This window comes from Notechis scutatus, chromosome 4 (genome assembly GCF_049901735.1).
Source record: "Notechis scutatus isolate UNSWTSFEM ecotype Mainland chromosome 4, rNotScu1.2, whole genome shotgun sequence".
Lineage (NCBI taxonomy): Eukaryota > Metazoa > Chordata > Lepidosauria > Squamata > Elapidae > Notechis > Notechis scutatus.
The window spans coordinates 88,301,016-88,326,025 of record NC_142012.1 but is presented as its reverse complement, the minus strand read 5'-3'; the positions used below and the strand labels follow the sequence as shown (position 1 = coordinate 88,326,025).

Sequence of the window (25,010 nt, the reverse complement as noted above, 5' to 3'; positions counted from 1 at the left end):
CCTTACTTAAGCATATCACCCAGGGAATTAATCAAATCTACTCTAATCCAACCATTTACATGAAGATAATTTTAATTAGACCAGTGTTTCCTGGGGTTTTTTTTTAATGGTGAACCGCGTTCTATTATCAAAAACTTTTAAGAGGAATCGTGTGAGTCGGGGATTGGCTTTTCTGAGCAGCGTGCTATACACAATGTACTAGAAAGAGATCTGCAGGATTCCCAAATAAAGTACAAATTCTATTTAATCCTTTAAAGATCACCTGAAAAAAGTCAAAGAACATCTTTTAAAATAGTCAATATTTACCAGTAAAGGAATGTATTATAGTAAAAATAAAACAATAACACAACTTCAACTTCTGCAATTTCAATTTAACTTGAATACTGAGTGTTCTCCTTCATCCATGTTAGGGCATATGCCAAAAAATTATTGAATGCATCTTCCAGATACATAGGCTTTTGTAAAAATGTTTTTAGAATGATATTCAGTTGCCTTTTGTCCTACTTCTGTCATATGTCATTGAGGTTAATTTATTTAATATCTAACCAACTTCCAGACTCATGGCTCTGATTTAACTGAATAACAGTATTTTTAAAAAGGGAAGCCAACTGAATGAATAAATCTCAATTTGGAAATTCAATATGAAATGATCTTCAAAAGCTTTCTTAAAAAGCAAGAAGAATGGATGACTGTGTAGATCACCATTTCATTACAAATTCTCATTGGTCTGGAAAAAATAAAAGTAAAATACAGAAAATGGGGCAGAGGGGAAAAAGCCACAGGGAGCATCCACAACATATTCTCAAAATTTCTAATGTGCTACCAACCAAAGGCTGGAGATTTACTTGTGCCCAAGATATTGGGGCACTGCAACTAATTATGATAGTGTAGCACTCCTTGTGCTCAAATAATCTTTTCAACCTGAATTTTTGTAGCCCAAATTGAATGAATGAGACACATTCAGGCTAGTAATTAAAACACAAATTACCAGGCTAATAAATAAAGTGTAAATTAATTTTACTTATGGTAAAACAAGAGGTTCGAGTCCCATTTTGATAAATTAACAAATTATCAAAAAGCTTGGTTATAGCTCCGTTTCTGGCCCCTATTTCTGAATCGATCAGGCCTGTTGAAACCACCGTTTCGTCTTCCATTCCTGAAGTCCGAGCCTGAATTTCGGCCTCCCTCGCGTGGTGTATTTTCAAGCTCAGGCAATTCTGTTGCTACAGAAAGTTGCCAGCGTCTTGTATCTTGCCATGTTTCCTAATTAAAAGAAAGCATGTATTATTCTATAGGAAGAGCAGAATTGACAAAGCTGACCAACGTTTACTACTAAACAGCAATTAAAAATGCTTAAGCTTCACCAGAGACACATATGAATGATCACAAACTACTTTTTGTACCTGAAATTCAAGAGCTCTTTTGCCTTCTTTCAGAACAATGCTTTCAGGGCATTTCAAAACTTGGTATTTAAGATAACACTGAGAAAATAGTGTAAATGAAGGTTGCTTTCCTAAGTTTGCACTCTTACAAAACAAGAATAGGAAAAGGCAATTTCTTTAACTCTTGAATAAGAAAGAATCCATTCTTTAAAAAAGGATGTACAACCAGCAGCAGCACATCCTCAGCCTAAGTTTAAGATCATGAGTTTCAGAGCTTCATCAGAGTGACACAATGTGCATTATGATATCCTCATGAAGTTTTCATCACTTGCTCTTTGCTCCTCCAATGCATGCCTGTGACTACAGTGTAGAGATCAGGGGGGTCAAACTTGGCCCGAGGGGCTGGCCTGGAAATAGCAAAGGACTGGCCTGTGGTGCCTCTGGCAGCCAAAATGGGGTGCGGGGAGCCACGGGCGCCCCCCCCACCTCATTTTGGCTAGCAAGGTGCTGCAGGAGGCAACCCCGCCAGCCAGCACAATGCTGATCCGGTCCTCAAAGAAATCCAGTTTGACACTCCTGGTGTCGATCAACTGACATTCCAGTTTACTCCTATCTCCTATTCAGCTGTCTAGAAAAAATACCAAAGGTTTAAACTACCTGGATGAAACTTCATCCCTGAGGTGATAAGAGGAATTTTGTAGAGCCCAGGCTTGGGAAGGCATCTCATGGCCAGCAACTGCCTTGTGAAGAAGCCAGACCATGGATGACTCATCAGCCGTGGGAGGAAGATGGCAAGGGTCATCTGGGGGCAGACGGAAGGGGCACTGAAGTGCAGGCCAGTGGGGGTGCAGGACACAGTGCGGAGTGGGTAAATAGGCAGAGGGGGGAAGTAGGTGGGTGGGGGGAATTGAAGCAGAGGGACTTACGCCATGACATCATTGTAATTTAGGAAAAATGACATAACTGGCAAACTGCTACTTAATGGACTACATTTTCAATTGGAGAACTAGGGGTACAGTATGGAACAGTGAAAGGGGTCTTGGGGATCCAAGAGTCCACTACTCGATATGCTATATCGTCCCTTCCTCCCATTAATATTGTATGCCACAGCCAGTGTTAATTCAATTCAATCACAATGGCCCTATTGGTAATAAATAGTTATATGCCCCCAATGGGGCAAAAAAAACCAACATCAGATTCTCTCATAGGCTGAACTGGAAACTTGTGCTGCTGACTTTATATATAGTATTGTTGAATCCAAATTTGCAGACCTGAGAGAGGACTTCAACGTTAGACTTCCATGTTAGACAGCCTTCAGGGTAAAGCTCTACATTTTAAAGGGTGCCCTTGAAAGTGACCACCGAGCTGAATTCACCTACTGATCTGGCTCAGAATGACTGCTACTGACTATATAATTGTCTCTTAAGGTCCTCCTTATTTATGTCAAGACTTTAGAAGTTGTCTAATTTGACCGCAATCATCTCTCAATTCCACAATCGTCCCTCAATAGTCACAAGTCTTCATGCAAGAGACCCATACTGAGGACTGCTGCGCACCCTTTCCTAATGCCAACAGGAAGAATTTATTACCAACTCAAGTGTATCCACCTCCAAATTAAATGATAGCTGAGCTATCGGCCTCAGATTGCCTCTAGTCGGCCAATATCAGCTGAGCCTCCTGAGGCATTGTTGGAGAATTATAACACTCTTACCCAAGAGCTCCACCAGCTAACCAGTAATAACAGTGCCAATGAGGCAACGACAGCACCACTCCAAGCCATGGTTTGACAAGGACTATGTTAATGCTGTCAAATCTCTTACTATCACTTACCAGGTTTATGTATCACCAGTGACAAAGATCAAAAACCTTGTGGCTCAGCTAAGACTGGGGAAGGCCCAGGAAGAGACCTAAATCCTTCCAGAGGCCATTAAAAACAACATGGACTTCTCTGGCCTCACTCTATACTTGCATTGACACTTATGGCTGAGTCTCCAAAGATTGGGAGGTTTGCAATTACTGATCCTATATATAAAAAGGGGGGAAAGGTGATCTTACTAATGATAGGCTTATTAGCCTCTGCAACACGATCAGACCTTCATTCTACTGGCAGTAGGAAAACTCATAGGGACTAACTATGGTGCTGAAAACGTAAAGGAGTTGGGCTGCCCTCTTTTAAAATCCTTAAGATAAGACGTGGCCACTATATGCCTATAGCACTCAAATTATTTAAAGCCAAGACAATATAACAACTTCTTTATGGTGGCCAGTTGAGCCCTTTCTCCAATTATGTGATCAGAAACAGGCTTCATGAAAGTGAAGGCTCGAGTGTAGGTGACCATTCGCAATTACTGACTCAGACTATCCTTTTTACCCCTTGGCCTTTCCCTGTTAACTATGAGTGATAGAAATCCACATGGAAACAAGAACTAGCAACTAAAATTTCATTTTTGGGTTTCTGTCCAGCTCTTCTACTCAACATGAATACGGAACAATCAGACCAAAGCACTCATTAAACAGCATGACACAGACTCAGCGTATCAACTGGATCTAGCCAGGATCCAAGATTTACTGCCAGTGAATCCAACAGGCAGTCTGCCTTCCCTATCTAACTAACCTCAAAATCCCCAATCACCAAGGGCCTTTATTGGGCAAAATGACATGCCCCCATCTCACCTGTCCTTGAAGGCTGATAAAGACAGACAATGCCCTTGTGACTCTGGACCTCAAGAAGCAACAAAGCATGTGGTCTTCCACTGTCTGTGCTACAAAGACATTTATATTAACCTTATCTCACAATTGAAGCATAAATACCCAGGACATATTGGACAATTTTACATCTCCCTGCTGCTTTCAACCCTGCTACAACATATAATGTAGCCGGACTCTATTCAGCAGTGCTCCAATTTGATTGGATGATGGGCTGTGCCATAAACTAGACTTCATGACTATCTATTAGAATGCTCTGTAATCTGATATAGTCTTCCACATACTAATCTTTTATGCTACCCTACACCCATCTAAGGCTCTTCTTCTAGATTCTTATAGACTTTTATGTATACTTTGTTTAGTATCTTCTAGTTTTTCATCATTTTTAAGACTCTGATGTAACTTCTTTGCTTCTATTCTTTTTAAATGACTGTATCCCATCCTCCTCCTTATACAGATCTTTGACAGTGATTAAGATTTGATTTGACATGAAGTGGAGGCAAGTGTAGCAGGTCAGGAGAAGCATGAGGTCCTTGCTTAATGAATGCAACCAGGACCACTAAAACTGCCATTGCATGGCGTTTCACCTAATGACTGCATCACTTAGCAGTGAAAATTCTGGCTCTAATTAGGGTTGTTAAGCAGGGACTACCTGTACATACTTTAAGTTCACTCTGGCATTTTATAAAGTCTTTTGCAATAATGGACTGTGAAACAAGCATACAAGTAAATAAATTTAAGATCATCTGATTATAAATGACAACTGAAGGGCATCCAATGGCATGAGCTACTCAAGATTGATTCACATTGGAAAATAAAATCTTACCTTTATTTTATTTAATTCAGCTTTTGGAATATCAAAACATACACCCTTAACACAAGAAAGAGACAGAATATCAGTCATTGAAGAAATTCAGAACTCTTTAAGGAGCAGGATACTTGCATTAATATACATGTTTCAAGCAACAGATTAGTCAAGAACACCTAATTTAATTTACTGTCCTAGCTATAATAGTTGACCCACACAGGAGTCCTGAATTGTAATTTATTCATAAATTATAAACAATCATTCAAATCCAGGTTTCTTCTATTTAAGTCCAAAACTCTCTTCTGAATAAAATTATCTAGCAATACAAATCTTCCCCAATACCGTATCAACACTATACCCCTGACTTAAGCTTTACTCATTACCAGATTAGTCAGGAAAGGAAGCAATTACGAGAAGAAAATTTTCAAGTAACACCTATATAAACCGTATAGGCAGGGGAAAAAAAGATTCTTACCATTTTTCCTTTGAGAAAACACATTCTGGATATTTTGTTGTCAATGTCCTCACCCAATTGTTCTTTCAGACCCCGCCAAGCATAACCAGTGGCATGCATTTCTACCGAGCACTGAAGTACCATGGTCACATAACCCTTTGTTTAAAAAAAAATATCAGTGATATACATTTATGATACAGAGTGCAATTATTAGCATATACACAAACACACAAATCACTAAAGCTATTACTGATTAAAGAATGCTGAGAGATCTAGTTAACAATTTTTTCAGTGAGGGTGAACAATTGAAAAATGGGATAACAGCAGGCCAGTGGGCAGCATAATAACCAACCAAAAGAGGAAATACATATAACATAGAAATAGGGCTGGAAGGAACTTGGGAGTCTACCCCCACCCCACTTGCTTAAGACAATAGACCTTATATTATCTCAGGCAAATGGTTGTCTAATTATATAATTACACATTTGGACATGACTAATGTATTAATGTATCCTTGAGTGTATTCATCAACAGCATTAAGGATAATAGTCAACTATTTTTAACTGACACTGGTTATACTTCATGGAACACATTTAATACTTCTTGAGAAGTATTGAGCCATTGATTTGTAATAAAGGAAACTCCAAGCCTTAATTGTAAATTTCTTCTACAATATTCATATTTATTTTTGTAATTTCTTAAAATCTCTTCGAAATATATTCAAAATCACATGTTTTAGAGGTAAGGAAGGCATTTGGACCAAACAGAAAACATATGAAGTTTTAACTCAATATATTGCCATTCAGTTGTTTTGGTACATTCCTTGTAGTTTTTAAAAAAGTTTCTAAAGTATCATTAATAACTGATTAACTATCTTATTTTACCCCATGTTTTGCAAAGAAAACATTTTTGCTCATTTTTAAAAAAATAAGGGTAATTCCATCAAGACAAGTTTACATGAGAGCTAAGCTTACATTTCAATTTCTTACCTTGTAAGACTAAATGTATTTAAATGCCTTCATTGTAGGAAATATTAAATAATTCTAGGAACGTTTACTTAACTTTGGAGATGCAACACTTTTTACTACTTTACACCAATTTACTAGTTACCAGTTATACTTGGATAGATTGGAATAATCCATGCCCTGGTAGCATCCTGCCAATTGCCATCAAGGTCATCTTCCTTACTCTCCTCAGTACCCAACCATGTACTAATTTTCTATACCCAGGAAGATTGGCCAGTCAAATCCTGAAAGGTGTTGGTATTCACCTAGATCAGGGGTCTTCAAACTTGATAGCTTTAAGACTTGGGGACTTCCAGAATTCCTCCTCCAGTCATATTACCTCAGAATTTCTGGGAATTGAAGTCCACAAGTCTTAAACGTGGCAAGTTTGAAGACCCTTGACCTAGATATTCAAAAACACCAGTGGGGAAATCACTGCCAAAGGAGAAACTGTTTGTATTTTCTTAATTGAGATTAAAAACTACGTGTACCTCAGGTTACACATATTGCATGAGGAAAAATCAGGATGTGCGTAAGTAACTATTAAACTCCATGTATTTATTACCGCATCAGAGTTGAGCAAAGAGCGCTGTTCAATAGAAGTAGCCCCCGAAATATGAGCCAGGGCTGCAGCCAACGCTTCCACGGCCCCCTTTTCTTCTATTAGCTGTTCAGCAGATTGTCTGAAGTAGTCAATGGCAGATGGAGGAACAGAATCCAAAGATCTGAATGAAACATTTTTAAGAATAAGTATTTACAAAACCTCTAAAACGAACAATGAACCATTTATGAAACGTTCAAACAGAAACTAATGTACAGTGGTAGCAGCATCTGTAATACACACATGGGAAAAAAAGGAATAGGGCTTCTGTCGAAGCTGCTTATCTCATTTCAGATACTTTTAATATTTAGGATTAACATACCTGATTGCATCTTTACTGGAAGCTTTAATTATGTCTGTTGCTGTAGGAACACCTATACGTTTAAATGTGATGCCCTGAAAATAGAAGGCACACAGTTTCACTGACAAAAGTTGGTCAGAAAACTAGTCCTAAACACTTTAGTTGAAATGATAAGCACTTAAAAAACTGATATGGCTTTTAAAAAAATTATAATGGAGGGAGATGTCCACAACTTCCACTAAGAAATTCAGAAATAATTACCGCTTTTTGTTCTACTTGTTTCAGCTGATAGTCTTCCCTGCGTTGATAAAAACAGATACAAATTCCAGTCCGTCCAGCTCGGCCTGTGCGTCCAGAGCGATGAATGTAAGACTCTACATCCTTTATGAAGAAACATTCAAATGATATGCATGTTGCAGAAAAGCCATATACTTACACAGAATGGTATACTCTTTAAAATACACTATTAATAACAGCAGAAAGGTGAAACGAAGCTATCTTTGTGTAAACTATGAATTGCTTCAATAGGAAATTATTTATATTACCATTGTGTGACATTTATAGTGAGAATTCAATGAATTTTAAGAATGTTAAAATTATTAGATTAAAAAAAAAATCTACTTAGAAATAACTTGAACAGCTAGATGATATTTGAATGAACTTACACCATTATAGGTAGCATTCATAAAGAATTACAAAGTATTCATGGATGTGCCTGGAATAATAGCCATTTTGGAATCCTTATAAAACATTTGGAATTTGGCCCACCCTCACACCCCAACATAAGACAGGGTAGCAAATTTTAGCTAGCAGTCTAAATGTAAAGGTAAAGGATCCCCTCACGCATATGTGCTAGTCATTTCCGACTCTAGGGGGCGGTGCTCATCTCCGTTACAAAGCCAAAGAGCAGTGCTGTCTGAAGACGTCTCCGTGGTCATGTGGCCGGCATGACTCAACGCCAAAGGCACACAGAACACTGTTCCCTTCCCACCAAAGTGGTCCCTATTTTTCTACTTGCAGTTTTACATGCTTTTGAACTGCTACGTTGGCAGAAGCTGGGAAAAGTAACGGGAGCTCACTCCATTATGCGGTGCTAGGGATTCGAACCGCCAAACTGCCAACCTTTCTGATCAACAAGCTCAGCGTCTTAGCCACTGAGCCACCGCGTCCCTTGTAGTCTAAGAGAAAGAATAAAATACTATTTTTGAAGAAATAAAAATAATTTTCCAACTTTCTCACTTCAGCTGTGCTGTGTTTTCTAGCAGAAAAGGCAAAGCAACTCAAATGAGGATCCCAAGTCCTCTTTGAAGCAAGCTTTAATAATTTTTCTGTGTCACTTTAACTAAGCAACATTAAATAGCACTTTTGGTACAAATAACCTTTCCCTCTGCCCAAAACCAGTTATTTTACCTTTGGTGGGGAACTCTGTATTACCAGATCAACCTCTGGAATATCTAAGCCACGGGCAGCCACATTAGTTGCAACCAGTACTTCAAACGCTCCATTACGAAAGCCTTTCAAAGTGACCTCTCTCTGCTTTTGGGGAATATCACCATGTAAAGATTGTGCATCCTGCAAATATAAAAGAAATAAATCAAGAGAACTGTCCAAATAACAGGATTGATTTCCCTCAATTCAACTGAAATATCAAAATCTCTGCTTGACAAGACTATATTAGAGGGTACTCCAAATATTTTGAAGGCTAAACTTCCTCAAGACAAAAACACTGCACATCATAATACCACATCTTAGAATTAGAAAAGGCTCACGAGAAGTTCCCATATTTTCTTTCAACTAATCTCCAGGATCCTATTCATTGCAGAGCTAAACTTCCTTTCCCTTTGACTTGGTCTCCTTTTGAATGATACCTGCTTATGCCTCATCTGCTCGTTCTCTCCTCTCCTGCTACTGCTAACAGTGACAGACTACAGATCCTGACCCCTACACCTCTCAAATATCTGCAAATAATTTTACTCTAATGTCTATGGCTGCCACCACAGAACACCATAAAAGCAATTGTATATCCACTTGGTGAAATCCCCCCCAAAAAACATTTAGGACATTTAGAAAATCAGAAAGTAATGGTTAGAAACTTTAAGAACAACTAAAGAGGAAATAAATACAATATGGGAAACTCTCACAAACTTCATTTTACTGGAACTCTATACATCATGTTTTCTTTTCAATTATATTAGGTCACAAACTGAACAAAAACTATATATAAATGGAAATTGGGATTGGTATTAAAACTATCCTTTGGAAAAAAGATAAAGCTTCAAGGGGGAGAAATCAACTCTCAACAGCAGAAAAGTAAAGAATGCCACATAAGCACGGAAAATTGTGTTCAGAAACTTTTGAGGGTTCAAGAGTTATTGCAGTTATCGATCGTAACTAAGTAATCTTATACTAAAAATTTAAAAAAGAAAAAGAGAGGACCAATCAGGTTGTGAATTTGCTCGAATTGATAAACAAATTGCTCTAATGAATATTCCATATCTGAATAAGTTCACTCTCTTGTGTTCTATTATACTTATTCTTTTTCACACTTTTGTGCCACTCTACCTGTTTTATTGAGGCATTAAGAGCCAGTTCAGTTGCTTCTTTTTTTGTCTCACAAAATATTATGGTTCGTCCGTGACTCCCGCTATAGACTTGAATGACATCTCCAATCGCTGCGGCTCTTTGGGACCAATGACATTCGATGGCTAAATGCTGCCAAAGCAAAGCCGTATTCATTAGCAATTAGCAAAGAGAAAAGGATGGGGGGTGATACATTAAAAAAATGTGAAATTCTGGTTGCACAGCCAAGCCCGCCATCTTAACTTTCTACTAGATCAGGGGTGGGCAAACTTTTTGGCTCGGGAGCCGCATTGACTTTTAAAATTTGACAGACGGGCTGGGTCAGCACAAGATTTTTTGGGAATTGCCCCCCACCCTTTCCCCCCTTCTCCTCCTTCCCCTCCCCTCGGAGGCCCCTGAGTCAGGAGTTGCTACCGCCGGCGCAGCTCCACGCGGCTCCAGTCCCGCGTTGCCTCGGGAAGGAAAGGCAAAAGAGCCGCGGCGGTGCTTTGCAACGGCAGCAGCGGCACCGGAGGCTCAGGCTCAGCGGCTCCTGGTTTTGCCTTTTCCTTCCCAAGGCAATGCGGGACTGGAGCCGTGCGACTGCGCCGGCGGTAGCAACTCCTGACAGCCCCAGCCGGACACCTGAGCGGAGCCGGGCAGAACTGCCTGTTGCTGTTGCCGGAGCACCGCGGGTCACCTCCTCCAAGCAGCCCGCCCGCCCGCCGGGCTTCCCCTCCGCCCGCGCAGCTCGGGGCCAGGCGCGAGCGCCCGCAAGTTAAAAGGAAGCCGAAAGTTGTTGGGAAGTTGCTTGGGTTTCCAGGGCTTCCAGGCTTAAACTTTGCACAGGCAAAGTTTGCAGGCGGAGCGTCTTCCCGCCGAGGAGCGGGAAGGGTTCCGCCCGGCGGGCGGGCTGCTTGGAGGAGGCGACCGGCGGTGCTCCGGGTTTCCCCTCCGCCGCCGCAGCTAGGGGCCAGGCGCGAGCGCCCGTGAGGAAAAAGGAAGCCACAAGTTGCTGGGAAGTTGCTCGGGTGCTGGGAGCAGGCTTTTAAAGTGAGCAGGACCGCCGAGCCGAGAAACGGGGCACCAAAGCAGGGCAAGGCTCCACCAGCAGCGGCCTAGCTTTAGGTGGCTCCAAGCAGCCCGCTCCAAGCAGCCCGCTCGCCTGCCGGGCAGAACCCTTCCCGCTCCTCGGCCGGAAGATGCTCCCGCCTGCAAACTTTGCCTTTGCAAAGTTTAAGCCTGGAAGCCCGGAAAAAAGGGGATCGGCGGGACTCACCTTCGGAGAGGTCGCACTCGAAGGTGATTTCGAACTCCCAGCCGAGGCCTTTGCAAAGTTCTTCTTTTCTTTACTACCCCAAGAGCGCTCCGCACTGTTTTGCAGCTTTGGGGGCCACGTGGCGCAGGGTAATAGCCCAGCTATTTTTTTTCAGGGGCGGGCCAGATTGGACAGACCAACGGGCCGGATGTGGCCCGCGGGCTGTAGTTTGCCCACCCCTGTACTAGATCCTACAGACACCCTTAGAAAGGGGTATGCATACATGTTAATGATTTCCATCCAGATGCAGTTACAGTGTTAATCTTATATTATTATAAAAAGTTAATTTACCTCTACAGTCATAGCAGTTTTTTTAGTCTTCTTTCCAATGAGATCAACTTGCTCATATTTGGATTTCATATATTTCTTTGCTACATTGTAAACCCACGGAGGGCAAGTTGCAGAAAACAAGAGTGTCTGTGGATTATCTTCAGAATCTTAAACAAATAAATAGCACATATAAACTTTTGGAAAATCCATATACATGCTCATAAAAGCTAGAAACATTTATATGATAGTATCTAGAAATATACGTTCTTTGAATCTGAATGCCCTGCTTTCAGTTTGCATCATGCCATTTGAAAAACTCAACAGATTTTAGGTTTCAAACATTCCCCAAATGAGCAAAGTAGCACCCAACGATTTGAATTCACAATGTTTTGTACATCTCTAATCATTGTTATGTAAAATATAATCAACAAGAGAACACATCTCAGAATAAAAAGCAAATTGATTATTTGCGTGCTGTCATTATTGCCAAATACTTCCAAAGAAATAAGGGAATAAATTATAATGCTGTTAGTATACAGGTGGTCCTTGCTTAACAACCACTCATTCAAACTTGCAATGTCTCTGAATAAGTGATACTTATGAGCAGTCCTCAAAAGTTCCGGCTGTTGCAGCATCCCTATCACTATTTGTGAGATTTTTCGCCAACTTCCTACGAGCAAAGTCAGCAGAGAATCAATGGGGTCGTAAATGACGACATGATGTCCTTGCTTAACAACGGCAGGGGATTCTCTTAAACATTGCAATTAGGAAGCACTAGAACGACTGTCATTAAGCAATGTGACATCCCATTTTACAACCATGTTGCTTTGTGATTTTAATTCTACTCCTAATTGTCTTTGATAACCTGTACCCCAGGTTATTTTGATACAGGTTTTTAACTATATCCCAGTTCTTTATATTCAGGCCCTACAATATATTACAATTGGCTCCAAATTAAACTTACCATATAGTTAAATTTGACATAGAATCAGTGATCGAATGGACCAACTGGTTTTCCTAATCCTGCACTTAATCCCTTACATACTCTCTAAGCATTAAAACCCAGGAGCAGAAGATTCCAAAATGGAACCGATACACCGACAACATGCTTACCTTTCTTGTAAGAATTCACTAAGATTTCTTCTACTTGTTCAGCAAATCCCATATCCAACATCTGATCAACTTCATCCAAGACTACATGTTTCAATTTAGAAAGGTCCAATTTATTATTTTGGAGGTGATCTTTTATTCGACCAGGAGTCCCAACCAGGATGTCAATGCCATTTCTAATTAGATCCACTAGAAGGAATTTTAACATGTTATTTATCAAACTTAATTCTTAACTCTAAGAATTACTGTTAGGCCAATGTTCTGAAATCTGTCAGCATTACTTATGAGTTTGAACCATATTTTTTTTTAAGTCACCAAACAAGTTCCAACAGTTTTCATCTTCATGTGCTTAATGTAATACGTATTCTAAATAATGTTACAAATGTAAGAATCTAAAGCCACAATGAACATTTACTTTAAACTAAGCACCACTCTAAAGTACCTAAAGCATCACACTAAAACGTTCCTTCAAGTATGCATAAGATTAAATTGATTTTGTTTCACTTTGATATGTATGTTTTCGGCTATTTCAAATAACACATTAAAATAACATGTTACAATTTATTTACATTACATGTCCAACAAATGAGCATGATGCATTACAACAGTTTTTTTTAAGTATTATGGACCAATATAATGCACATTTAAAAAAACAATGAAGACAGTTTTTTTAAAAAGGTATTTTTAAATTGAAATGTTATATCATCAAAAAGCAACTTGTACTTTCTTACACTGTCCATTATACGCTGTTCCTCCATAGAAACAAGCCACAGTAAGTTTCTTTGTAATATCTTTGAAGTCTCTGGCAACCTGCATTGCCAATTCTCTGGTTGGAGTCAGAACTAGTACCTAGTTACAAAGAGAATTATTTGTGAAATCTTGTACAATTATACAGCACTAAGAACAAGTTGAATCATCCTCCCCATTCTCCCAAACTTAATAAAGATGTTAAGGCAAATAGATTTGCAGTCCACATCACCATGTCCTTCTTATCATATGAGTGATTTAATGTATTTTTGTCCCCCTACTCAAGTTTGTAATTTTATTGTGAGTTCATTACCTTTGGTGAACGGCCTCTTTTTCTTTCCTGTGGATCTCTATCAAGTTTTTCAATTAACGGAATGGCAAAGGAGAATGTCTTCCCTGTTCCTGTCCGAGCTTGGGCAACTACATCTTTGCCTTCAAATACTGACTTGAAAGTCTTCACTTGTACTGGAAACAAGTAGGTGACACCACGAGCTGTGGAAAAATACTATTAGATTTTATCTAGAAAAATATATGCTTATATTTTTTTTCTCTAACAAAACTTAAAAAAAGAAAATACACGAGACTATTCTAGAGACATTGTTATTAAATACTTTACAAATTACTACACTCAAGTCATATGGAGTCCAACATTCTACCTAAAAGCAACAACCACCACCAGATCTATGAATCAAATCTTCCTTCCTCCTTCTTCTTAGAACAATGTTTCTCAAGCTCAACAATTTTAACCTGTGTGAACTTCAACTCCCAAATGTCCAGCCAACATAAAGTTGAAGTCCACAAATCAGTTGCTGAGACGGAAAAATGCTGTCCTAGAAATTTACAGATAGTTAATCCCATAGATCAGGGGTCCCCAACCACCGGGCCCCAGACCTTTACTGGTCCGTGGATCATTTTGTACCGGGCCGCAAAGAATGGTGGCTAGTGGTTGCTTGGGCACCGCCATCTTGTTTCGACGGCGCTTGAGAAAGTGCTTCTGGGTGAGCTTGTCGGTTGGAAAGCGGCGTTTGAGTGCTGAAGGAATCCTCGCGCCTTAGTTTCGTTGAAAGGGGGGGGCGGCTTCGAACGAAGAGCCGTCCTGATGGTGGTGGAGTCTCGCGTTACTCAGGAGGAGATTAAGAAAGAGCCCGAAAAGCCCATCGACTGCGAGAAGGTACAAAGGAGTTGAAGGTGGTAGGGAGAAGCGGGGGACGGCTGGCTGGCCGGTCGCTCGGCTCGCCTTGCCTTGGTCGTGCATGCTGATGCCGGTACCGGTCCGTGGTACAAAAAAGGTTGGGGACCACTGCCATAGATCATGGAATTTTTTTTTCTTTTGTCCTGAGGCTGCAACTAATTGCTTAACTCCTGAACTCTAGAATGATTAAAAAATGCCTGGAGACAACCTCCCTACAGAAATGTGCAAGCTATCAATTGTAAAAGGACGTGATACTGCTCAGGTGTTTGCACCAAGAAATTATAGCTCTCTTATCATTTTTAACCAAGCTATATATAGTTTGCATATCTACATGAAATGTTGTATGCACTTACTATTCCCCAAATTGTTATCTCTGAGCTTTTTTAAAAAAACATAAAATTTATTCATGTACAGGATCTAGTAAGAACTACAGTAATATCAGAACAAGCCAAAATTTGACCCCTTACTTCCAAAATAAAAGAGTAAAAACATATTCAGTTGAAAACCAAGTTAAGTTAAGCAAGTTAAGCAAATCTTGTGCAGACAGTAACTCATCAATGAATATAGGAATATTTCAAGTATATGGATTCTCATCTGCTAACATCAAATCCTCTTGTGCAGAGATCATCAGCCTACCAGAATTAGAAAATAAGTGAAAATTTGCTTCGGGCTGAAAACATTCAATGTATATACCTTTCAGAAGATCAAGGGTTGCTTTAGAGATATCAAAATTGGCAAAAGCACCTTCCTTTTGTTCTGCAGTTAATTCCTATTTTAAACAAAAATAAAAAGCAGTTATAGAAAGTATAAGATTTTAATTCCAAAAAATATTTAAAGAACTGAAAGAAAAAAAAAAAGCATCTACAGTATTCAATACCCACACTTTCAAATATTCCCAAGGGGAAAAAATTAAATGCAACCATTGTTATAATTTCTTTACAGAGCAATAATGTATGTATGCATGCATGTGTGTAAATAACAGATGTGCTAAGGATGTCAAATACAAAATGCACCAAAGATAAACATCAGAAATACAAAGAGTAGGAAAATATAAAATAATGGAGGATAAATACTAACAACTGTGTTGTGATATTTTCTGCATGGTAGCATGTACCATATGACAAAAGAATACTGGTAATTCTAAAATGTTGCTTTCAGTTATTAATACACAGAGATTTATTATTTCATAACTTTAGGATCTGATTACCGCTATAACATATGAACCTGCCTGTTAAGTAGCATCACTGGTCCACTGAGCTTAGTATTGAAGACTGGCAGTTCCTTAACAATGATGTGAGTTGCTGGATCAAGGGGCTCTGCTGATCTTCTCCAGGATGAGCTACTGTAATGTACGCTGCATGGGACTGCCCTTGATGAGCATGCAGATGCTTCATCTGGTCCAAAATGCGGCGGTGCAGGCAGTTATGTGTGCTCCTAGAATGGCACACATTTTACTCTGCTCTGCAAGCTACACTGGCTGCCAATTTGTTTCTGAGTCCAAAGGCTATTTCTGGCCTTTAAAGCCCTTCATGGCATGGGGCAAGTTATCTGAGGTGTTGCATCTTTCCAACTACATCTACCTGTCACATCAGATCCAGCAGGAGATGCATGCTCTGTCTCTAAGCAATTATTTGATGGGTCTTTTCTGCCCTGGCACCCACCCTGTGGAACATCATTCCCAGCCCCCGAGGTGAGACTGGAACCTTCCCTGATGTTCCTCTACAGAAGTCCCTTAAAGCATGATTATGTCAACAGGCTTAAGGGGCTCACAGAAATGGAGATTTAATGAGGTGGCTACATTGTATGTAACATCTATGCTCTCCCTACCCTGTTTTTTATTTAATATTATTTATGTTTTAATTTTAGAGTATTTTTGTAATTATTTTTTTACGGTTCTATGTACACCACCCAGGAAGCGTCACATTTCGGCGAGATGCACGGCAATAAATATGTCTCATAAACAAATGCCTTGTGGTAATTTAGATAGTCTACATTTAGATACAATTGGGACTGGCTACTTGGTTATTAAGTAAAGCATTCACTAAGTGAAACTATGAATGCACTTTACCGTAATTTCATATATGTAAGTATTAGTCTTGTTACTTTTTCATTATTGTCATAATCAAACAGTCCCTAAAATAAGGACTACCTATTAAATATCACAAGGAGGTGGCTCTATATCTTAAAATTAACATGTAGAGCCATATATTAACATATTACATACTATATTTGGAATCCCAGAATGAGATATGCAGCCCGATTCTATGTTTATTTATTCAAACTCCCAGTCTATAAAATCATGTTTTTATAATCTCAGAAATACTTAATATTCAAATAGAAATGCACATAAACATTATACTAAGTCATCAGGATTAAGCTTTGCCCTGACATAGCTGTGAAATTTCTGATCTTCCTCCTTTATAGTATTGACATTCTAAATAAAATATATTTAGTACAGAGAATAAATTATCTTACCTGATCTTGATCACTTTCACATTCTGTATGTGAACCTTCGCAAGAATTATTCTCCTTTTTTGAGAGCTTTACCCCATTACTCATGTGAGATATTGAATTGCATTCTGAAATTGCATCTTCATTTTTAGCAGCCACTTGTTTCTTTTTTTTAATTTTCTTTGCTTTTGGTGGCTCCAATTCCAAATCCAGTAATTCAGTCTCAGCTAACGTATGCTTTTTCCGTTTCTGCTTTTCTGCTTTATCTTTTTTATCCTTCTGTAAAAGCAAGCATGTTAAAGAAAAATATTTAAATTATTAGATATACTTTCTTCAAACCCTCACAAATCATTTTCTTAACATTTATTACAATATTAGGGATATAATTTTATACAGAAGAAACTAAGCAGAACAGAAATCGTTGCCACAGACATGTTGCTACATTAGTGGAGTAGACAAGATGCGTAACATGAAAAATGTGTTTTGTTTTGGATCTGAAACAAACACTGCAAATTGAATTACACACTAGCAAAACTCAAAGATGGTGGTTCTGGGTTTTGGCCGAGACAAAACCTATGAGTCTTAGAGCATGAGCAGGGCATATTACACACCTCACCCACTTCCTTCTGATGGTCTGTGTTCTGACTTTCCCAGAACTTCCCTTTTACGCTCCTCAGTTCCTTCCATTTATTACTCCTCATGCAGCAAACCTGAATCCAAGCATGGCATTATCTAACTGGCCCAGGCAACCTGCAACTCTTGCCTTGATCTTCCCAGGACCATCCTTTCTTTTACCACTCAACCACCATGGCTGAAATCAAGCATGGAATACACAACTCATCCCCCCCCCTTTTCTTTTCCCTCATCTCTGCTGTCCAAATTGCCCTGGTCGCACAAATCCTGACACACACTGACATACATATGCTTAGGGTACAGGTGCTTTGACTTCATACCTAGACCAAATCCGTTTGTATCTGCTCTATGTACAAATTATCCAGAACTGCCTTCTCGGTGCATTAACTGTTCCAAAGGTGCTTTTTTCAGGAGGCAACTGGACTTTGTTTTTTCTTTGAAGATATTTTGCTTCTCATCCAAGAATGGAATGGAAGGATTTATATTCCTTGCAGACAGCTGGTCATTTGCATCCTTTTAGAGGGTCATTTGAAGCATTTGGAGGTTTATCTGTGTCCTCAGAGTCATCTGAGTAGTGCTCTTGGTTCCTGTAGTCTGCAATTTTTCCTCTGGAAATCCATTCCTACTCCCACACCATTCAGTGACCCTGAGGACATGGATAAACCTCCAAGAGCTTCAATGACCCTCTAAAACAGGGGTGGGCAAACTTTTGGCTCGGGGCCGCATTGACTTTTAAAATTTGACAGACGGCTGGGTCAGCACAAGATTTTTGGGAATTGCCCCCCACCCTTTCCCCCCTCTTCTCCTCCTTCCCCTCCCTCGGAGGCCCCCTGAGTCAGGAGTTGCTACGGCCGGCGCGGCTCCACGTGGCTCCAGTCCCGCGTTGCCTCGGGAAGGGAAAGGCAAAAAGAGCCGCGCGGTGCTTTGCAACGGCAGCAGCGGCACGGGAGGCTCAGGCTCAGCGGCTCCTGGTTTTGCCTTTTCCTTCCCAAGGCAATGCGGGATTGGAGCCGCGCGGAACTGCGCCGGCGGTAGCAACTCCTGACAGCCCCAGCCGGACACCTGAGCGGAGCCGGGCGGAACTGCCTGTTGCTGTTGCCGGAGCACCGCCGGGTCACCTCCTCCAAGCAGCCCGCCCGCCCGCCGGCTTCCCCTCCGCCGCGCAGCTCGGGCCAGGCGCGAGCGCCCGCGAGTTAAAAGGAAGCCGAAAGTTGTTGGGAAGTTGCTCGGGTTTCCAGGGCTTCCAGGCTTAAACTTTGCACAGGCAAAGTTTGCAGGCGGAGCGCCTTCCCGCCGAGGAGCGGGAAGGGTTCGCCCGGCGGGCGGGCGGGCGGGCTGCTTGGAGGAGGCGACCGGCGGTGCTCCGGGTTCCCCTCCGCCGCGCAGCTGGGCCAGGCGCGAGCGCCCGTGAGGAAAAAGGAAGCCGCAAGTTGCTGGGAAGTTGCTCGGTGCTGGGAGCAGGCTTTAAAGTGAGCAGGACCGCCGAGCCGAGAAACGGGGCACCAAGGCAGGGCAAGGCTCCACCAGCAGCGGCCTAGCTTTAGGTGGCTCCAAGCAGCCCGCCGCCTGCCGGGCAGAACCCTTCCCACTCGGCCGGAAGACGCCCGCCTGCAAACTTTGCCTTTGCAAAGTTTAAGCCTGGAAGCCCCGGAAAAAAGGGGATCGGCGGGGACTCACCTTCGGAACCCCTGCTCTAAAAGGATGCAAATGACCAGCTGTCTGCAAGGAATATAAATACTTCCATTCCCCACTAACCTGTCAGAGCTGAAGAAGCTTCTTGGATGAGAAGTGAACAGTCTTCAAAGAAAAAAACAAGAAAGTCCAGTTGCCTCCTTGAAAAAGCATCTTTGGGACAACCATGACCTGGATGACTGAGAATCTCTACAGATTCTCTACAGACTTTGTGCATTAAATGGTAATAGTACACAAAATGTGCTATTGCCCTAGACATGAAAGATGACATTTAAAGAATACGTAACCTATCAAATTTTAGAACAGCTACCTTTTACTAATTAAACAAATGGCACACTTTTTTCCTTTTTGGCATAGATTTCATAATACAGTATTTTACAAGAAGAGTTTTAATGCATAATTCAATATAATAATTAAACATGCAATGCATTTAAGTGATGCATATCAATTTATTATGTTCATTTTGGGGGTTTCTTTTCCCCCCCTTTTATTTCATTTGTTACTGTAACTTAACTAATGTTATGTTAGTTATTTAATTTTACAATAAACAAGGCTGCCCAACCTAACACCAATTTGTGCCCTTGTGTAAAAACATAAGAAACACACTTAGTATTTAAAAAAAAAAAAATCAAAGAAAAAATGTTTTAAATTTTAAAATGTTATTTTAATTGGCTTGTGTACATTGTTTTCTCTATTTCTTGTTAAAAATTGTAATATAATTATTAAAAATATAGGAAACAGTGATTTCTTCTGATATTTGTTTCATTGCTAAAATCAACAATAATCAATGTTTGTGTAATATGTTACTATTGTTATGCAACCGTCTGAAAATTAAAGCATTAAAATAAATCAGCAAAGATGGTTATTAAATTAAGGCTCAAAACAAGAAACCATCACAATGTTTATATTTAAATGAGACAATTACATTTCCTTCATCCCAACTGATCTTCCTTTTACCAAAACCCAGGACCTTCCAGATGTATTTTGATTCCAACTCTTGGAATCAATCACCTAACAGACACCCAAAATATGGGTATAGGAAACTTTATCCAGAGAGAAAAAAATTAGCCAGATATAAAATGTTTAAAAATGCTGAAAATGTTCAGAAAAAAACAAGTAGAAATATATAGAAATGGAAATGTTCTGAATATCCATTGTATAGGGCCTTTTACTAACACTTCGTTTTCTATCACAAAAACGAAAACTTTCATTACGAATGCCTTGATTTATATACATAAAATGATATTTAGTGCATTTATTGCCCTGCGTACTTTTTTTTTTTTGTTTTGCATGAAATTGAACTCCTAAGACATCTGACAAGTTGGCAAAAAAAGAAAGAAAGACGGGTGAAATGGTGAAGTTTTAAAGGAAGCGGAGGAAGAAGGATGCGTTCCGGCCTTCCGCTACTCCACGTGTTCGTACTTTTAGAACCAGGACGAAGGAAATACACAAGCTTGTAAATAGGTTTACGCCATGATCTGCGCACAGATGGCACATACGGTAAAAACTGGATGAGGAAACATTTTTGTGGGGAAGAAATAAGAGCAAGACGTCAGCCCCTCGTCTTGGCACATCCGCTATTATTTGGGGGGCGGGAATGGAGAATCCATTTATTGTACGGGAAGAAAGCCCAGGGCGGGGGGATGAGAGACGCAAGCCCCACAACGGGGAAGCACCCGCCACCCCCAGGCCCGATCCCTCCGCTTCCCCAGGCCGACACGCAGCAAGCAGGCCGCTCGGCTCCCCACGCAGCCGCGTCGTTTCCTCGCCCGCTGCCCCCGCCTTCGGCTCCTCCTTCCCCGGCCGCTTGCTGCAGCCGCTGCCGCCACGAGGCTGGCCCGGCCGGCCTGGGCGTCTGCCTACCTTGCTCTTTTTGGGGGCGGCGTCGGGCTCCATGGGGGTCTCGGGCTCCAGGTCGTCGTCGCTCTGGGACTCGAAGCGGGGGCGGCGGGCATTTCCTGGGACTCTTTGCCGCGGAGGCGATGGCAGAAGCGGCTACTCGAAACCGAGGCCGGCGTGAAAGGAAAGAGCTCCGCCCCGCCGGCCCTGCGGAGGAAGGGAGGCGGCGGCGGAGGAGGAGGAGGAGCGGCAGCGGGGAAAGCGCGCGGCCGTTGCAAGGGGAGACGGCGGGCGGGGACGAAGCTGCCTCGGTGCCCGCCCGCCAAGCGCCTCGGCGGGGCTGCAGGTGCGGCGTCACTCCGCGGAGCAGCCAAGGTCGCCCCGCATGAAAGGCAAGGCCGCCGGGGACCCTCCCGGTTCCTGCGGCTGGAGAGACGCGGGGCTTGTGCTCCGGGAGGGCTTCCCCGTTTCCCTGCCTCCGGGTTGCAGCGGGGGCTGCTGCTTTCGGCGCGTCCGGACGGGGACGGGGGCGAGGTGCGGGAGGGTAGGAATTGGAAAACGTGAGGGGAAAGAAAGAAGAGCCAAATCTTCCCCGCAGGCTGGAAAGCGGAGGGCTCTGCAGAATCGCTGCCAAGGTTTGCGCGGTCCGAAGTAGGAGAGAAACTGGGAACCGGCTTGCCCGGGACTGGAGGCGTTTTGAGAGGGGGGCAGCTCGACGCTTGCGAACGTTTTTTGTTTTTGTTTTTAGCACTTCCACTGGTCTGTGGAAAGGATTCGCACACCCGGCTGGGAGTCCTAAGTTAACGTGGGAAGGTAGGCAGGTTTTGGTTTTCCTAACAATGTGGATAAGATAGCGGCCTCTTAGGTCTATTTAAAACGGGATGCCTCCCCCGGGCTTGATGCAACCAGCTTGTCAGAGGAGCACACCAATCTCGGGGAAACACCGACAAATGGTAGATGAATGAAATAATAATAGTAAAACTACGTAGAAGCGAAACTGCATGGAAATTGTTGGACCAAGGGGTCTTCAAACTTGACAGCTTTAAGACTTGTGGACTTCAACTCCCAGAATTCCTCCTCCAGTCATGTTAGCTCAGGAATTCTGGGAGTTGAAGTCCACAAGTCTTAAAGCTGTCAAGTTTGAAGAACTTTGCTAGGATGTGAAATGTGGGGAAACTGTCAGAACAATGGGACAGTTTCCATGCGATAAACAGAAAACAAGCTCATTGCAGATGCCTGTCTATAGTGAGAGGGGAAGGGTGGTAAAAGGTCTGAGACAGAATGATTTAGGCCTATTCTTTTAAACTTTAAAAGAACAGTCATAAATCAGTCTCAAGCATATTGTCCATTTCAAAGCGAGTTCCTTTTAAACAGTTTAAGGACAATATGCTTGATTTGGAATCTGTTCCGAAGCATCAAGTATTCTGTATAGACTAAAGTTTTGCAAAGATCTCTACAGTCTAAAAATCCCCAGAGTTCCTGGGACAACAGTATCATGTCTGTCTGTCTGTCTCTAAGTAAGAAATAGAGAAAAATAAAAAATGTAGAATTATGCTTCCCACCTGTCTTTTTATCAAATATTATCATTTTAAACTTTTCGGTAACTTTTGTCCCTTTTTAGCCTCCAAATCCTTACAAGGGTAATCCTTGACTTAGCAACCGTGCGTTTAGTGAACATTCAAGATTATAATGGTACTGACTGTTGTAGCATTCCTATGGTCATGTGTTCAAAATACTTGGCAACTGACATGAAAGTCGCACATCCCAAGATCATGTCAACAACACCTTTTGCAAAGTTCTGACAGTCAAAGTCAGATTTCAGATTTTCAGCAGTGATTTACTTAATAACTGTGGCAAGAAAGGTTGCAAAATGGGGCAAAACTTAACAATTGTTGCATAGCAATGGAAATTTTGGACTGAATTGTAAGTCGAGGACTACCTATAATAGTATCATTTTCAGCCTGCTAGTAAAGATGCTAGGGAAGATACTCTTTTCTGGTGTGTAAAATTGTTTTATTCTTATTTTTTATATTGTAGTTGGAATGTACTTCTATGGGGGAAGCATTAAATACAAATGTTGTTTTGTGTTTCATTTTGTGCTCACTCACATATGGGTCCTGTAATGAATGCAATCCAGGGGTGGGATTCAACCGGTGTTACTACTGGTTCAGTGACTACGTTGTGCGTGCATGTAAAAAGACCTTAAGCTGTGCCGCCCGGACAGCTGAAAAGTGCTGTGCGCAGAATTTGAAAAGCCTCTTTTTTCCTGCTTTTCCAACTTCGCATAGCCTACATGTAGAGCAACAATTGGTTTTTTCAGATCCTCAGAGTTTGTTGCCATGAGGTGCCATGTCCACTATGAGAGAGTGAGAGCAGTAACACCAAATTTAACACACCTGCTGCCCCTTCACACCTGAGACCTTGTAACACTAACAAGTCACATGACACCAGGGAGGGAAAATGGCTACTTGGGCCCCATTTGGACATTATCACTTAGGGGTGTACTCACTTTTGTTGCCAGCAGTTTATACACTAATGTGTGTTGTGTTATTTTGATGGGACAGCACATTTACACTGTTATACAAGCTGTATACTCACTACATGTTGTCACATGAAAAGATATACGTAAATATTTACAAAATGTGAGGGGGTGGACTCACTTCTGTGATATACTGTATCTGTATTGCAGCAAATGGAACGTGCGGATGAACTAAGCCATTGTGGCTATTTTCACACCATAGGCTGAACAGGGAGTCTTCAGGGAATCTTCGTTTAGTGACTGCCTCAGAAAGTGACAGTTCAGAGTTACAAAGGTGACTTTACAACCATTCTTTCATTTAAGACTTGGCAGGTTTATAAAGCAAAGGAAGATCATAAGCTGTCACCGTTTCACCTACTGAATGTTTTGCTTACCTATTTTCACATAAAATTATATTTTTTATTTCGGGAATATTCTTAGTCATGAACGTGCAAAAAATTAAAAATGTGATTCATCCACCATTTTACTGAAATGTCTGGAATGTGATCCAAATGAAGGGATTTATATTTTGAAGATAATTTAATAAGTGTGTTTGGCTGATTATATGAAAGACAGCCAAGAACAAGCATTGATTGAAGTTAAAAATTGTAACTTAATGAATGTACAGGAAACAAAATATGAGTATAAAAATAATGTAATAAAAACACAAATAGAATGCTGGCAAGGAATTAAATTGAAGGGAAAGTAGATAAAGATAAAACCTGTTAATGGCTATCAATTGGAACATTAAAGAAATTGAGAGCTTGATTTTGGTTGCCCAAGAGTAAAAATTTTGAATTAATGCAATTTAGACCAGAATTGAAAAATTATCAAATGATTCAAAATATATATTGTGTAAAGAAGCAGAAGAAACATGGATCATACGAGTTCGTGCAAGAACATTGCACAAACTGATTGTAAACAACAACCTAACAGTTGCCAGAATGATTCACTGGAATATCTGTAAAAATTATATACCAGTACAGGTAGTCCTTAACTTACAACAGTTCATTTAGTGAATGTACAAAGTTATGTCACTGAAAAAGTCACATGATCATTGCAGCATCCTCATGGTCATGTGATCAAAATTCCAATACTTGGCAATGACACATATTTATGATGCAGTGTCCTGGGTCATGTGATCACTTTTTGTGACCTTTTGACAAGCAGAGTCAGTGGGGAAGCCAGATTTACTTAACAAACTTGTTACTAACTTAACTATTTTAGTGATTCGCTTAACATCTGTGGCATGAAAGGTCATAAAATGGCACAAAATTCACCTGACTGTCTCTCTCAACAACAAATTTTGGGCTCAATTGTGGTTGTATGTTGAAAACACCTGTAATGAAAAATTAGTGAGTTTAAAAATTAATTGAGAATGAGCAGATTAAAATATTGTGAAATTTCTATATGAAAAACTAATAA

At 40.9% G+C, this 25,010-nt stretch overlaps 1 protein-coding gene across 1 annotated transcript; it reads right to left on the bottom strand.

Moving 5' to 3' along the window:
- Positions 1-226: 226 nt before the first annotated feature.
- DDX21 (DExD-box helicase 21) lies at positions 227-24,030 on the bottom strand. Its single transcript, XM_087962789.1, is given in 18 exon segments — positions 227-1,263; positions 4,915-4,959; positions 5,372-5,506; positions 6,920-7,079; positions 7,278-7,351; positions 7,518-7,637; positions 8,667-8,828; positions 9,819-9,968; positions 11,425-11,570; positions 12,517-12,702; positions 13,245-13,362; positions 13,574-13,752; positions 15,146-15,221; positions 16,928-17,182; positions 21,092-21,174; positions 21,177-21,351; positions 21,354-21,828; positions 23,981-24,030. Coding segments are annotated over 18 exon segments (2,781 nt in total). The 3' UTR covers positions 227-1,071.
- Between the last annotated feature and the right edge of the window lie 980 nt (positions 24,031-25,010).